This window comes from Myxine glutinosa, chromosome 13 (genome assembly GCF_964187855.1).
Source record: "Myxine glutinosa chromosome 13, kmMyxGlut1.1, whole genome shotgun sequence".
Lineage (NCBI taxonomy): Eukaryota > Metazoa > Chordata > Myxini > Myxiniformes > Myxinidae > Myxine > Myxine glutinosa.
Window position 1 is genome coordinate 90,349,796 of NC_136273.1, and position 17,813 is coordinate 90,367,608.

The 17,813-nt window shown below is 43.8% G+C and overlaps 1 protein-coding gene across 1 annotated transcript in view; it reads right to left on the bottom strand.

Moving 5' to 3' along the window:
* The window catches only part of LOC137439111 (peroxidasin homolog), a 106,959-nt gene that overhangs the window by 79,739 nt on the left and 9,407 nt on the right, over positions 1 to 17,813 (bottom strand). Inside the window, exon 2 of the mRNA XM_078767767.1 lies at positions 8,837 to 8,908. Coding sequence (XP_078623893.1) covers positions 8,837 to 8,908 — 72 coding nt within the window. The remainder of the gene's footprint in view (positions 1 to 8,836; positions 8,909 to 17,813) is intronic.

Genomic DNA, 17,813 nt, shown 5'->3' on the forward strand with positions numbered 1-17,813 from the left:
TGAACTATATTGATATAAAGAGGTAAAAAAAAAAAAACACAAATCAGAATCGCATCAGCCCAAAGAGTTACATTCTCCTTGTTAAGGCCTCCAGGGCTACTTCCAAGTTGATTTTGATAAAGTACAAGCTTCTGGCACTTTGCTCGTATCAAAAAACGAAACAGGCGACGTCGGGCCAAGTGAAAACAGAGCCATGGGTCGAGCACAAACACGACTGCAGGAAATACCGATGTGTGTACATCATTAGCATGTACAGGATTGGTAAACAAACTGCAAAAGTGCTCAAGCGACAAAATACATCGCCATCTCTAACGGTCGTGGGAGCTTGTTGGCCTCGTTAGAAATCCTTAAAATAAAAAAATTAGAAACTTCGTTCAGTTCATTTTTATTCCTAAAATGACGGACCTCACCCCCTTCCGACCGCACTGTGGGGAAGTTTTGGAATGAGGGTGGAAACTTTACTGCCTGCAAATGTAGAGCCACGAGCCGCACCCACAACGCCGAGAGCAATCCCACAGCACGGTCACTTAACGGGATAAATGAACGGATTTAAGGATTCACGAGTATGCTCTACTTGACGAGTCATGCGAATACGGCTCGGTGTCAAATGCAATGGATTCGCATCCCGGAGGTTGTGGATTAAAATCTGTCTGAAGGCAAGAAGCCGTTGGACTTCTACGCTTGTGGGACCCAGGTTAGCCCAAGGAGAACTGACATCATGTTCTTGCATCGTCAAAGGAAAACCTAGCCGAGTCATCGCTTACCTTCAGATAGGGGCAATCCATCTGCTCCATCTGGCTGACATGGGATGTCAGCACGGACCTCTGTGGTTGATGTTAATGCCTTCTGGGCAACCTGGGGTTCTCACTAAAATAGTGCATTGGATTAGCGGATGAAACGTCGCCTGAGACTCGGTCCTCTTTCACTTGCTTATCGCGACTAGATTGCCAGGGTAGGTTTTGGTGCGTACTCTACCTAAGGTAGTGAGTGATACGAGTGGAAAGAAAGACAGTAATGTGCATGATAAGAAAGTAAATTAGAAATTCTAAAAAGGTTTGACACTGGTTCCTGTCGTATGGATAATGGGCACCGACTATAGTGACTTTTGCCTTGTGAATACAACGGTGATTACAATGCGCAAAAAAGAACGCAAACGCAAAATCCTTAAGACGCAAAATCCATAAGAGGTTCATTTATCCTGTTACAATACGCAAAAAAGAAAAAAAAAAGAACGTATGTGCCCAACGTGTGACACCTTTCAGTGCGTTGAATTTTTTTTAACCAAAACACGAGGCTCTGTCATGGAAAATATGGAGCTTTTCTAAGTCTCTGGATTGAAAGCAAACCCAAAAACTGTTCCAGTTAATCCGATGGTGATTAAGGGAAAGGTCAAGAGCACCACGACGAAGACTTTGGTGCGAGTGATGGGTGGTTCACGTTTTAAGAGGTACCATAGCTTGAAAGCTCAAGTGACATTAGTGTCACTTCTTCTTCTTATATTAATATTTTCTCCATTATTTTTAAATTTTGGGGTGGAAATATTTTAAGGGGGAACACCCCCCCCCCGCCCCCCGCTATATCATTAAATATATTGGAAAACTCGATGGTATTTATGGAATAATTACCCCACACAGTCTTAAGGACTTGGTGTGAAGCAACTCTTCTGGTTTTTTTTTTTTTTTTTTTTAAATCTCTGGGCATTAGGTTTTTTTGAATTCACCATGTACGTTCTGAGGGGGCGGGTGTCATCCAAGTAATATGTGCTACGTCAAATGGTCTTGTATCTTGTGGTAAAGTTTCAATTTCCTCCGTTGAACGATTTTCGACGTACGCGCTCAACAAAATGCCAACACGTACATAGGTACGCGACCGATTGCTTAACCCAGCGGGGTAAAACTCACTTAGAGCGACACTTGGCAAAACAGAACAAAGAACGGCACTCCGTAGAGCGCATACCTCTTCCAGGCTAAACGGTTTCGTTTTGTATCCCGCTGATAGTCTGGATCTCAATCAAAATAGAACTGGCTTGTTCATGTCACCTATCCATCTCAAATCCACCTAGTTTTGTCTGAACTCATCCACAACCTTTTTTTTAGATATTATGATATGGATAGATTTTGGCCCTGTCTCTCAATTTTAGAAAATAGGCCTATATTGACATTTTGACCTCAAAATTAATTGGAGGTTAAATTCAGCAACCTGATATGCAAATCCTTTTAAAATTTCAAGTCAATTGGATGAAAATTGACAATTTTAGAAATTTGGCTGATGTTGACCTTTTGGCCTATGCTGACCTCAAAGATATTTAATCGGTGGTTGAATTCAGTTCGCCGATATGAAAATCCTGCTCAAATTTCAAGTCAATCGGACGAAAATTGACAATTTTAGAAATCACGGCCGATGTTGACCTCAAAAACAATTGTTTTTGATGTCCGCTCAATATGCTCAACACAGGATTGGGTCAGAGCATCGCACACGGGGGAGAGGGAGAGTGCGTCGCACACGGGGGAGAGGAGGAGGGCATCACACACGGGGGAGAGGGAGAGAGCATAGCACATGGGGGGAGAGGGGGAGGGCATCGCACACAGGGGACAAGGGGAGAGCATTGCACATGGGGGGGGAGGGGGAGGGCATCACATACGTAGGAGAGTGGGAGGGCATCGCACATAGGGGAGAGGGGGAGGGAATCACACACGGAGGAGAGGGGAGAAGGGGAGGGCATCACACATGGGGGAGGGGAAGGGCATCGCATCGCACACCGAGAGGAGGGAGAGCATTGCACAATGGGGAGAGGAGGGAGAGCATCACACACAGTAGAGGGGAAGGAGGAAGAGCGATACTTCTACCTGGACTTGATTGACTTGACTTGAGGGGAGGGAGTGGGCAGACCCCACCTTGACTGACTATCTTCTGTTGCTCATTTCTAAAACTTGAAAGCATCAAATACACTTCACTTTAAAAATTGATTAAAACCAAACGTTATTAATATTGTATCCCATAGTTGGTCCACATAAATACAATTTATCATGGACAAAGTTTTTCAAAGTATTGTTTAATTACATGATTGGAAAAGAGTCAACTCGCCTTAAATAAACTAAATATACACCCTGGGAATATGAAAAATGTAATTAGACTAAGGTTCAATCTGTATCTTCAGTATTCAGTTGCTGTAAATTTACTTTTAACAAAGTTTAGCAAACAAAAGTAATAATATAAATAACTAATTCCCCAGTAAGGAACCTTACTCTCCACCCCCCCCCCCTCTACACCCCCCTGCCCCTTCTCCTTAACCCGCCCCACATCACATCCGTGCAGACACAACCAAAATGGCTATTAGATTACATTTCACCAATTTTCTCAACTTCTGCTTCAACTGAGATTTAAACCATCCGAGCAACTACGAAAAATGAAATCCGATGACGAATTAGAGTCGAGGAAAGCCGTGAGGGAGTCTCAATGGACTTTATATTACAGGCCTTCATTTCATTACCTCCACCACCAAAAGTGGATGGAGGGTATGTTTTCACCCCTGTCTGTTACTTGGCCCAAAAAAATTTTTGGGACAAGTATGTTGATCACTCCGGGTTGTGTGTTTGTTTGTCTGTCCACTCACTTATACTTGCCTACAGGTCACAATTTTAAACCGATCTTCACGAAACTTCACCAAATGTTAGAGTTTGTGGTCCGACAAAATCCTACATCTTTTTGAGGTCAAAAGGGTGGGGGTAGAGGGGTCTTTGGCTAATACAGGGATCCTGTATTAGTAGCATGTCCACATAGGCCAAAGGTCAACCATTTTTATTCAAATTTCTAAAATCATCAACTTTCATCCGATTGACTTGAAATTTGAATAGGATTTACGTATCAGTGAACTGAATTCAAACACCAACTATTTTGGAGATCAACATAGGTCAAAAGGTCAACATAGGCCAAAGGTCAATCACTATTCTCAAATTTCTAAAATCCTCAATTTTCATCCGATTAACTTGAAATCTGAATATGATTTGCATATCGGCTTACTGAAACCAACCACCAACTATTTTTGAGGCCAAAAGGATGCTCTACTGAGTGCCATTCTACTTTATTCTCTTTTGCCAAGTGTCGCTCTATGAGTGTTACTTTGTTACTTGAAAAGATTCCGGCAAGTATGTTGATCTGTTCGTTTGTCTGTCTGTCTGTGTCTGTCTATTTGTCTGTCTGTTTGCAGCACTACGTCTACACCGTTGCACGTAGAATCGCCAAACTTTGCACACGTATTTGTCTTGCCCTGGAATAGACTGTGCCCAATTGATGACGCCATCGGTCAAGTGGTTCGGCCGCCATCTTGGAAAAACCGAGAAACTTTGCACCTCTATATCTCCGAAAGTGCTGAACAGAAAAAATTGAGACATGGCTCATTGTAAAGAACTCTCCATGGGGAATACAATATCTTAATGATGACGTCATAGGTCACGTGGTTCGGCCGTCAACTTGGAAAAACCGAAAAACTTAGCACCTCCATATCTCCAAAAGTACTGAATAGAAAAAATTGAGACATGGCTCATTGTAAAGAACTCTCCATGGGACATAAAATATGTTAATTATGACGTCATCGGTCAGGTGGTTCGGCCGCCATCTTGGAAAAACGTCAAAACTTTGCACCACTATATCTCCGAAAATGCTGAACAGAAAAAATTGAGACATGGCTCATTGTAAAGAACTCTCAATGGGGAATAAAATATGTTAATGAAGATGTCATCGGTCACGTGGTTCGGCCGCCATCTTGGAAAAACGGCAAAACTTTGCACCACTATATCTCCGAAAGTGCTGAACAGAAAAAATTGAGACATGGCTCATTGTAAAGAATAAAATGGGGAATAAAATATGTTAATGATGACGTCATTGGTCACATGGTTCGGCCGCCATATTTTTCCTAAATGACCGATAAAAAAGTAAATTCCGGCAAGTCCTCGATCTCTGACCGATTTTTCATCTGTCGGTCTGTCTGTCTGTGTCTGTCTATTTGTCTGTCTGTTTGCAGCACTGCGTCTACACCGTTGCACGTAGAATCGCCAAACTTTGCACACATATTTGTCTTGCCCTGGAATAGACTGTGCCCAATTGATGACGTCATCGGTCACGTGGTTCGGCCGCCATCTTGGAAAAACGTTGCACCTCTATATCTCAAAGTGCTGAATAGAAAAAATTGAGACATGGCTCATTGTAAAGAACTCTCCATGGGGAATAAAACATATTAATGATGACGTCATCGGTCACGTGGTTTGGCCGCCATCTTGGAAAAAACAAAAAACTTAGCACCTCTATATCTCCAAAAGTGCTGAATAGAAAAAATTGAGACATGGCTCATTGTAAAGAACTCTCCATGGGGAATAAAACATGTGAATGATGACGTCATCGGTCACGTGGTTCGGCCGCCATATTTGTCCTAAATGGCCGATAAAAAAGTAAATTCCGGCAAGTCCTAGGTCTCTGACCGATTTTTCATCTGTCTGTCTGTCTGTAGTACTACGTCTACACCATTGCACGTAGAATCGCCAAACTCTACACACATATTTGTCTTGCCCTGGAATAGACTGTGCCCAATTTTTAACTCTCTCGGCCCAAGGCCTCCATTATGACGTCACAACGTGATAATTCGACAAGTACAAAACTTCATCCAATTAAGATGCAATTTATTGAGCGACATGACGGCATAAACTGGTGGAGAAAAAAAAATAATGATGACGTCATCGGTCACGTGGTTCGGTCGCCATCTTGGAAAAACCGAAAAACTTTGCACCTCTATATCTCCGAAAGTGCTGAATAGAAAACATTGAGACATGGCTCATTGTAAAGAACTCTCCATGGGGAATACAATATCTTAATGATGATGTCATTGGTGCCCCATTATGATGTCATAATTCGACAAGTACAAAACTTCATCCGATTAAGATGAAATTTCTTGAGCATCATCAAGGAATAAATTAGTTTGGAAAACAAATAATGATGACGTCATTGGTCACGTGGTTTGGCCGCCATATTTGTCCAAAATGGCCGATAAAAAGTACATTCTGGCAAGTCCTCGGTCTCTGACCGATTTTTCATTTGTTTGTTTGTGAACAAGAAATCTCAAAAAGTAGTGGACGGATTCGGACGAGATTTGGCAGAGAGGTAGCGTATGTGACAAGGACGAAATGAATAGATTTTGGTGAAGATCTGGATCCGGATCAGGACACTAGAATTTTAAAAGTGATTCTTCACCATTGGCAGATAGTGCCAAAAACAATACATAGCAGGATATCTCAAAATGTTATGGAAGGATTTGGACGAAACTTTGTGGACAGGTTTGGTGTTTGACAAGGACGATTCAATTTGATTTTGGTGAAGATCTGAATATGGATTGGGATATGAGAATTGTTTAATTTTTTAAGTGATTCTTCACCAATGAGTGATAGTGCTAAAACCAACATATAGCATCATATCTCAAAAGGTGATGGACAGATTTGAACGAAACTTGGTGGTCTGGTTGTGAGTGTGACAAGGAAGAATCGACTCGATTTTGGTGAAGATCCGGATCCGGATACGGCTAGTATAATTTTTTAAGTGATTCTGCACCATTGGGAGATTGGGCCAAAAACGATACATAGCAGGATATCTCAAAAAGTTGCGGACGGATGATTTTGATTAAATGTGATTCTGTATTATGATTTTCTGGTCTACTCGGATACAAAACGTAAACTGTCCACCTGATTTTCTAAAGTGAATCTTCACCAATGAGTGATCGGGCTAAAACCAACATAAAGCATGATATCAACATATAGCATGATATCTGAAAAAGTTATGGACGGATTTGGACCAAACTTGGTGGACAGATTGTGTGTCATTCAAGGACGTTCAAGGACAAGGTCATTCAAGGACAAGGTCATTCAAGGACGAAATGATTAAATTTTGGTGAAGATCCGGATCCAGATCCGGCTAGTAGAATTTTTTTAAAGCGATTCTCTACTATTGGAAGATAGTTAGGTTTTGTTTCAGGTCCGACTCCAGATCCATCAGAGGGACACAAAATGTAAGCTGTTCAGCCGAGTGCAGTTCTAATATAAAAATGCATATTGTTCTATAAACGGTAACTTTCATCCAATTTTCTTCCCGATTTTTTTTGCAATCGAGTGTTAAAGCACTTTAGCGACTATGAAAAATGAAATCAGATATTTGAATTAGGGTTTGGATAAAACCTAGGAGTCAGAAAACACGAGCCTAACAAAAGAGGCCTTAGAGATATGAGGAGCAAGCAAAATGGTGGAGATTTGTTTTTGAAGCCACTCCCAGAACAGACACACACACACACACACACACACACACACACACACACACACACACACACACACACACACACACACACACACACACACACACACACACACACACACACACACACACACACACACACACCAAAAGCACGAGAAGCAGAATGTGAGCACACACGCACACTGTCTACATTTATCACACCGAGCGCATCGCGCGTCTGTACATCTGCCATGACATTTCTTCACGTACTAAAGACAACACATTGTACCACAGCGAAACTATGAAACATCTGCCTTGTGTAACGAGATAAGATAAACCGTCGGTGTGCAGCCAAATGGTACTCGGTGGTAAAATTCAAACGGGACTGCTATTCATCACACATTGAGCATTAGCATAACCATGCGGCCTCTCTAAAGCTCCACATGCCATCAGCTCCTCTGAAGTGCAAAAGCTAAACATGACGGACTGGGCATTCGTTTGATTCAAACCAGGCACATGCGAATTGCCAAGGTTCATCCTGAAGAGCCATGTTTTGCCTCTAACAACAACCTAAAACAAAACTACGACTTATAAACCAGGCCTGAACATTTCCGATACCGATAACTTTCTTTACACTGTGGCGCATGTCGTCTAACTGCTCGGTTTATGTTCTTTGAAATGTCTTCCATTTATGGGAAGCACAATAAACATGGCGTGGAAACATCTCAACATGTACTGTAGTGGGCACGGACATTGTTGGCTCCGATTCGGTCGAATATTTTTTTTATCAATCAGACTTTACTTGGACGAGTGAGCCTGGTGTTGGCTTAGCGGTTAGGGTGCCGGCTTGGGATCCTAGGATCCTGGGTTCGAATCCCGGTCGATCGCTGAATTAACACTAGGGGGGTTGACTCAGCCCGTCATCCTTCCGAGGTCCGCAAATTGAGGACCAGTTCCCTGTGTGTCGCAAGAGGTGACCAACAGGGTTGGCGGCAGGAAGGGCATCCGGCCATAAAACATCGCTTCAAAAAGGGGACCACGGTGCCCAAAAAAGGCCAACCCCTGCTCTGCGGGGGAAAATGGCCTCTAAAGGTGGTTCTTTACTTGGACGAGTCTTTGAGGGACAACAACCATGTCAATCAAGTTGTTACCTTACTGTTGCAGTGCACAAAACTGTACGGATTTGTAATAATGTGGAAAAAGGAATTTCCATTGTTGGTTTTTTTTAATGTTCAAAAACTGTTTCTATTCATTTTCCTTTTCTCCAACTCTTCCAGTTGCAATTGAACAGAATTGTATCAGCAAAGTGCAAAGCAAAATCTTTCAAAATAACTATCTGCATTAATCCCATTCCTCATCAATTACACACCTCTACCAAAGTCATCATCCATTCTCACAAGATATACCAAAATAGGCCAATTTTGTTTTTTTATCATGACACAGTCAGCAATAAAACTCACCCACCGTTCTCTGCAGAAAAACAACCCAAACAGGGAAATAAAACTCTGCCATTTCTCAAACACGTCCCTTGGCACCGACACAAATCCGAGTGGGAGCCTTTGTGACTTACAGCGTAGTGAGCTGGCGTAGGCCTCGGAAGGAACCAGGAGTGATGTTTCGGATCCTGTTAAATCTCAGGTCCCTACGGATCAGGGCAATAAGGCAGGAGAGATAACAGGAAAGACATTATCATTCACGCAACAAGGACTTTCCGTGATATCAAAGGTTCAGAAGGTATAGTCCGAGTGTGAGGTGTTAAACTTAACACATTCGAAGCAGATTATATAGGCGTCGGTGTTTCACACGAGATTTGCGATCCTGTATTAGTAGCAAAGTTTCAGCATGGGGTGGTTTATTAATCATGTTTCGATTCCAAAATTACACAAAGGTAGCTTCAAATGAAGAAGCTGATGGAGTGTTGTGTTGGTGAGATTGAAGAGACATTACAAGCTTGCCAAGCCCATTAACATTCGGAAAACCATCGAGACAAAAGAAGTTTCAATGTCATTCTGGAGATAGAACTACCCGAAGGTGAATATCAGCGCCGTTGCGGATTTGGCTAACATTGTGAATTTGAACGACAACCGGACATCAAGGTTTAGCGGACGTCCAGTTGACGAGTGTTTCTCCGATTTGAATGTGCATGCAAAAGACTGCAAGAAAACAGGCCGTTACGTTTTGGCGATTTGTTCGAGAAGCTTTGGAAACACGCGATGTCCTCCGAGCCTCGAATGATACTCAACAGATGCACTTACACGCGGAGGGACGACAAGTGCCAATGGGACAAAAACTCGTTTGGACAAAAACTTCGCGGTGCTGAGATGGCTCAACAAAGTTACTTTCATACCTTCGTGGGCAAGCACTCACTTGGTTTAACGAGAAAGAAGAAATACTTTACCTTGTATCGTCCTTGTTTGCACCACTAAAATGAAGACTCCTTTTGTGCCTACCTGGTTCATATAATCAAATTGTGAGTTCGAGTAAGGGCAATTCGAGTAAGATTAGAGATGCGAGGAAACTAAAAGACTATAGTAGACTCATGGGGTTGGATGCCCAGTAACGCACAGTGACATTCTCCATAAACTTATGCCACAAGTTATTCCTCCCCTTAAAAAAATAAAAACCAGACTTGGTGTCGTAATGGTTGGAGCATCCGCTCTTAGTCTGGGAGGTCGACGGTTCAAACCCAAACCCGTCGAGTCATACCTAATAGTTGTAAAATGCCATGTGCTGCTTCCTTGCTTAACACAACATTTGTAAAAAGAGCGTTACTCGGTGGAGCGCACACCTGTGCCAGGCTGAACAGTTTACGTTTGGTATCTGAATGATAGGCCGGATCTGGATTCGGACCTGAACCAAAATCTAATCGGCTTGTTCTCGTTGCCTAACAAACTCATCCACCTAATTTTGTCATAATCCGTCCATAACGTTTTAAGACATCATGCTATATATCATGTTTGGTCCGATCACTCAATGGTGAAGAATCACTTTAAAAATCTGAGCAGCAGGATCCAGATCCCAATCTTCACCAAAATCGAATCATTTTGGCCTGGTCACACCACCAACCTCTCCACCAAATTTCGTCTGAATCCGTCCACAACGTTTCCAGATATCCTGTAAACAGACAAACAAACAAACAAACAAACAAACAAACACAGGGGTGAAAACACAACTTCCATCCACAGTGGCAGAGATAACAAAGTTTGGTCAAAGCAACCATAGGTTTGGCAAACATTGTGCAGTCTTGATGCACCTAATGGACTTCTCAAAGGTTGAAGTTCCTTCCAGGGCAACTCATGTTTATTTATTTATTTATTTATTTATTTATCACTGGCTTATCAATCCCATACAAGCCTACCTGGTTTTCATGTCTGGCATAGACAACTATTGACCTTTTGCCCTTACCGTTTGTTTTTTTTTTTGTTTGTTTTTTTGTTGCTGTTGTATACAGAGTCGAGGCTCGTGAAAGAGCTAACATTTATCAAACAAACAAGCAAACAAAGTATATAAAAAGGGGAGCGGTCGACAAGATGGGGAGAGAAGGGGAGGAAGCACACAAACACAACATTTGAGAGCAGGGACATCGGGAGATGTTTTTGGAGGGAGAGGGCCTGGGGGGAGGCAGGATAGGTATAAAACGCAAGGACACCAAGGACTTCCAGGAAAGAAGTCAAAAGTCACCTCAAAAAAGTGGATTTGGGGTGTGCAGCCAAATCATGCTTTCCTCAGCTTACTCAAGTTGAGTGCCTGGTCAAAGCAAACACGAACATCTGTGCAGTGTTACGAGGGATCTAGGAATTCACGATTAATCACCCGAATAACCAACAGCTTCATAACGCGAAAGACAAAGCCACCAAAACAGGCCTACCATGGAATCAAAAAAGATGCCATATTGTTTTATGATCCAATTTCCATGACAATCGGATTAAAAAAAACAGAAAATGAGGATTCTTGAATGGCGTGATAAAGTTAATGCAATGAGCAAAACCCGACTTAATAATACATTTCAAGATTTATTTCAAAACAAGTTGTATTTTTTTTCTTCCTTGACCGTAAAACGACAAATAATTCCTGGACAGAGGGATGGTTCGAGTACATCGTTTCAAAATAGGGTCGACTCCGAAAAATAAAGACCGTGTGAATCGGTGGACAGAGTCGGAAAGAAATATCGTATTGCGGGGCCTGAATCATGCAACCACATGTGCAACGTTGACGGAGCACAGTAGAAAATGCCAGAGATCCATATCTGCATCATGTGGAGTCTGTACAGGTTTTCGTACTCCATGCCCGTCGATCCCAAGCATCGTCTCTAAGCCCCCACAACTCCCTTGTATCCCTGTTCACCAACTCCTTCCACCTCAAATTTGGTCTACCCCAGCTCCTCCCAACTGATTCCATATCAAAGGCCTACCTGAGTACATTCCCCTATTTTCTCCTGATCCTAAACAAACTCATATGGGTCTCCTGCACCTTTTCAAGAATGTCCCTTACTCCTGATGTCCTCATTCCTTTTCCTCAGAAAGATCCCAAACAACCTCTCTCGCTATCCACAATATGCATCTCCTGCAGCAATCCATCTTAATTTTTTCATGGTCCAACCTCCACTCTATACAGGAGGACAACTCTTACCATTTTGCAAATCTTCACCTCTAGCCAAACCGGAATCTTTCAATCATAGACCACACCAAAAACTCGTACATTTGATATCTACACTCAATCGCACTCACACCTATCTATCTATCTATCTCTCCATGTAACACCAAGTTACTTTAATTTTTACCACATACGCATGAAGCGTAAAAGTGGGGTTAAGCAATTGGTACACCTTGTCTATATGTTGGACTGTCTACAAAATTCAGTTGATGATCGATGATTGAGATCTCGCGAGATCTTGGAGACGGCGGCAGGGATTTTCGAAGCTCCACACGGTCTCCACGTTTTTCGAAGTTAAGTCTGTTCACAATTGTATTTTGTCGAAACTGTATTTATCTTTCGGTGTGTGAAGTTATTGTGTGCAACTTTGGTTGTTTCTCGGTGTTTATCTTGCATAAATTGATCGTCTGTTTGCCGTGTCGCGAGCAAGGCCTTGTACAGTGTGCACTGTACAACCTTGAGGCTTTGTTTTTCTCTCAGTGGTCCGTCTTTTGTGATCCAATAACTTTCGTTCTCTGTATTCCCACTCTTTTCACCCATAGCCTACTTCCTTGTGTAAATCTCAACTCAAAAAAAAAAAAAAAAAAAAAAAAAAAAAAAAAAATTTCCTTCTCTGTTCTCATTCGTTTATTCATTCGTATTCGTTCGTTCGTTCTTCGACCACGTGTTTCTCCCCCATTTCCCCAGATAGTTTTCACTCATTAACCTTCAATGTTTACACTTTCCCCTCAAGTTATGTATTCCGTCATATTTTATAACACCTTTTTCTTCTTCTTCTTTAAAAGGCTGCTTTCGACTTGCTCACCAAATCAATTCATCCCAAAAAAAATATCCATCTCCTATAGTGCCTTTTTTCTACATTCCCTAAACTCTCCTGCACTCCATCCTCCATCCAGCGTCCTTAAACGTATTTTTAACTCGAAGGTCACAAGAAACTCATTTTGCAATAAATGTTCGTTTCCCATAAATCGTACACTTTCAAAAATCCAATCTCACCCCTCCCCTCCAAATCTTCCCCATAACCCCTCCCCTCCAAATCTTCCCCATCACCCCTCCCCTCCAAATCTTCCCCATCACCCATCCCTTTCAAATCTCCCCCCTTGCCCCCTCCCTCCTAAACTACCCCCTCACCCCTCCCCGCCAAGACGCCCCCTCGCCCCTCCCCTCCAAATCTCCCCCATATCCCATCCCTTTCAAATCCCTCCCCTTGTCCCTTCCCTCCCAAACTCCCCCCTCACCCCTCCCCTTCAAATCTCCCCACCCTCATTGCTTCTCAATTTCCCCCCGCTCACTCCCCCTCCTCAAAGCGTCCTCCCCGCTTCTTCCCCCTTCAAACTCTCACCTCCATCTCCCCCAACCTTCTGCCTCGCTCTTCCCCCTCCTCAAATAACACCTCATTGTGGCTCACCCGTCACCCAATCACCATCAAACCTTTTGTCCGCCCCATCCTTCCCTTTCTCCAAGCTATTCTGAAATCTCTGACACACCTTCAACAGCTCTCCCTACCTCTTCCACCTCTTCCACATCTTACCCTACCCCTCCTCCCCCCTGTTCTGTATCTGATGCTCCCCCTTCCTCTTCATTAACGGTATGGACCTCAAACATCCGGGGCCTTCGTTCAAACTTAACTGATCTCTCCATACAGGTTGCTTCTGTCAAACCAGACGTGATCTGCTTAACAGAAACTTTCCTCCTTTATGATGTCTCTGATTCCATAGTATCTCTCCCGGGCTACTCCCTCCTCCGGTATGATAGACCTGAGCCTCGTCCTGGAGGCGGGGTTGCTATCTTTATCAAAAACTCTTCCTCACTCGCCCTGCACTGCACTCTCTCCACCTCACCCCCAGGAATACCTCTGGCTACGGCTTCCACTTCGCTCCCACCTCTTGTTCATATGTGTGTTGTACCGTCCACCAAACAGTGATGACTCCATCTACATCTCGCTGTCTGATGATATGGACCAACTTCTATCTACTCATCCCAACTCTCTCTTCCTCATATGTGGTGATTTCAACTGTCATCATGCCAGTTGGCTGGGTGTGGGTACCTCTCTCACCAGCCATGGCTCCTCAGCAAAGGACTTCTGCGACTCACTGGGACTGACACAATCTGTCAATTTCCCGACCCGGATCTCAGTCAACGGAACATCTTCTCTTCTGGACTTGGTTATGACTAACTTCCCTGAAAATGTCTGCTGCTCTTCTTCTGCTCCGATCGGATCATCTGATCATGTCCTTGTTAAAGTGGACATCTCTCTGACCATCCTCAGGGAGCCTGCTCAGCGTCGACGAGTCTGGCATTTCACTCAGGCAAACTGGCACGGTCTTCAAGCAGCCATCATTCATCTGGACTGGTCTCCCATCTCTACCACCTCTGACATCAACTCATCCTGGGAATTCTTCCAAAGTAAATTGCTCTCTCTCATGCACAGATTTATCCCATCTCGTCTTCAGTTGTCATACCCTTCCTCCCATCCATGGTACACGGAATCTTGTGGTGAGGCTGTTGCCCAGAAACATCTTGCCTTCGTCTCCTGGAAAGCAAATCCAACGGAAGGAAATCTCATTTCCTTTCACAAAGCCCGAAACAAGTGTGTGTCCACCCTCAGGAGAGCCAGGAAACAATATCTCTCCGTTCTCAAGACCGAACTCTCTTATCTGTCTCCCTCTTCCAAATCCTGGTGGCGTCTGGTCAAATCCGTTTCTGGTGTTTGTTCCCCCTCCATCCCCTCCCTTACCTCAAACGGCTACACAGCTGACTCCACACGTGAAAAAGCTGAATGCCTCAACTCTGTGTTTGCCTCTAAATCTTGTGTCCCAAACCCATCCCTCTCTGTACCCACCATACCCAGTCGTACCCTGCTGCTCCTGGACTCCGTGTCCTTTCCTCCTGACAAGGTGGAAAAGTTTCTGTCAACCCTCGACTCTGATTCTGCAACTGGACCCGACGGCATCAGCCCACGGGTCCTAAAATCCTGCTCTGCTGCTCTATCTCACCCTCTCTCTGTTCTCTTCACCCTCTCTTTTGCTCAAGGTCAACTGCCATCTGCTTGGAAATCAGCCAACATCACCGCTTTGCACAAAAAAGGTGCAAAAACAGATCCTAGCAACTACAGACCAATCAGCCTTCTCCCAATTATCAGCAAAGTCATGGAATCCATCATTGCTTCTGATATGAAATCTTTCCTCTTCTCCAATGGCTTGATCTCTGATCATCAATTTGGTTTCAGACCAGGTCACTCTACTCTGGACATGCTGCTTCTGCTGTCTCAACAATGGATGGAGGTCCTCAATGCCAAACAGGAAATTAGAGCTGTCTCCCTCGACATATCACGTGCCTTCGACACGGTCTGGCACCCCGCTCTGCTCACCAAACTCTCCTCCTTTGGTATCCATGGAAATCTCCACGCATGGCTGGCGGACTTCCTCTCTAGTCGTCAACGTGTGGCCCTGAATGGGTTTCTCTCATCTCCTCTTCCTGTTCAGGCTGGAGTTCCCCAAGGCAGTGTTCTGGGCCCCGTGCTTTTTCTGGTCTTCATCAATGATCTCTCTGACTCTCTCGAAAATCCTCTCTATCTCTTTGCTGATGACTCCACTCTCTGCCGCTCCATTCCTCTTCCCTCAGATCGGCAGTCTGCTGCCTCCTCACTCTCTGAAGACCTGGACAAAATCACAGACTGGTCAAACAAGTGGAACATGTCTTTCAATCCTGACAAATCTCACACTCTTACTATGTCTCTCCGAAAAGATCGACTGGACAACCCTCCCATCTACTTTCTCAACAATCCTCTCCAAGAAGTTCTGTCGCTCAAGATTTTGGGTCTCACTATCTGCCATGATCTTTCTTGGGAAAACCACATTTCCAAGCTGGCCTCCAAAGCCAGTCGCCGACTGGGCATCCTCCGTCGTGCGAAGTCCTTCCTCGGCACACCTGAGCTCCTCACCACATACAAGGCTTTCATCCACAGCTCAATGGAATACTGTTCTCCCCTATGGGCCGGTGCTCCTGCCTCACACCTAGCTCGGCTTCACGCTGTTGAAACCAAAGCTTTCAGAATTATTGGAATCTCCCGCGATGAAGCTATCTCTGAGGGCCTTTCACTCACTCACCGCAGGCAGGTAGGTGGTCTTTCTGTCTTCTACCGACTCCTCTCCGGCCTTGCACCCCCAGCTCTCTCTGTGCTCTGTCCCCCAAATATTCCTACAGGTCGCACAAGATCTGCCAGCAACCCTCTGATGGTTAAACTGCCGAAATCTCGGCTCTCCGCTCACCTTCACTCTTTCATTCCTCTTTTCTCCCGCCTCTGGAACAAACTCCCTCACTCCCTTCAATCCCACTCCTCCCTCCAGGTCTTTAAAACAGCTGTTCACCACCATCTCTTATCTTCCCCCATCCAAAACCTTGATCTTTTCTACCCCCGCTAATTCACCCCAGATCCACCTTGTTGAAATTCCAACTTCTTTCCTGGAAGTCCTGGCAGTGTCCATATGTTTTATACCTCTCCCACTGCCCCCTTCCCACGCCCTCCCCCCCCCCCAAAGCCCTCGCCCTCTCTCAGATCTCTCGATGTCTCCATGTCTCTCGGTCCCTGCTCTCAAATGTTGTGTTTGTGTCCTTCCCCCTCTCTCCCCATCTTGTCTACCGCTCCCTATGTTATATGTTTTATGTGTCGGTTTGTCTTTCTGTGTGATTAATGTTCGCTCTTTCACGAGCCTCGATCTTGTATACAAAAAAAAAAAAAAAAAAAAAAAAAAAAAAAAAAAAAAAACTTAATTTCAATTTAACTTCATATTTTGAACACGGTAGACCATGAATCGGGACAAGAATCAGAACACGAACCTGCAGCTTCGCAACACTTTTGGTCCAAATTTGGGCAAACTGTACGGAATTTTGTCCCGATTGCACATGCGCACAAAGTGAGATAAAAAAAAACAAATACTCTGTCTGCCTGTCTGGAGCTCAAAACAAAATTTAAAATCATTCCAGAGGAAACGTAATGTTTTTAGGAGGTGGGGGTCACAAATAAGCATAAAGTTAACGTGTTAAATACGGTGGTGTAAAAGTCGCTGCATCAACGGTGATAAACATCCCAAAAAGTTGTTTTTTGTTTTTTTTCTGCAGCTTTTCAAACCTTTTTAAATTTCAAATTAATTATACTAGGGCATGCCCGTACTATATATAAGCTAGGACGTGCCCGTACGTGGGTGCCCGTTCCTTGCAAAAAAAAAAAAACTGCAAAAAAAAAAAAAAACTGCAAAAAAAAAAAAACTGCAAAAAAAAAACAATGGTTTGGTCCATTCGCAACGACCACAGAACCCCCCCCCCCCCCTCTATTTACATGAATGGTTTGGTCCATTCGCAAAGCCAAAGCGAACGACCACAGAACCCCCCCCTCTATTTACATGAATGGTTTGGTCCATTCGCAAAGCCAAAGCGAACGACCACAGAACCCCCCCCCCTCTATTTACATGAATGGTTTGGTCCATTCGCAACGGCAAAGCGAACGGCGAACGGCTAAATCGCCATAGCTCGGTAAGTACTTGTCCGATTAATTTAAAACCTTGAAAAGGCACATCCTCGGGTCCCCAGCAATATACCTGGCAAGTTTCAAGTATATCGGACCGGTAGTTGTCGAGAAACAGCGGTCACAGACAAACGTACAGACGTACAGACGTACAGACGTACAACGTACAAACGTACAGAGATTACTGGAATTATAGATAGATACTTCAACACTGCAGCCCAAAAATCTAAATTTTGGCACTTTCAAAAAACATTCTGTTTCGCAGTACATTTTTTGTATACACAATCAAGGCTCATTTAAGAGCTAACATTAATCACACAAAAAAACCAAAAAAAAAAAACCACATAAAACGTACAATAAAGGGAGCGGG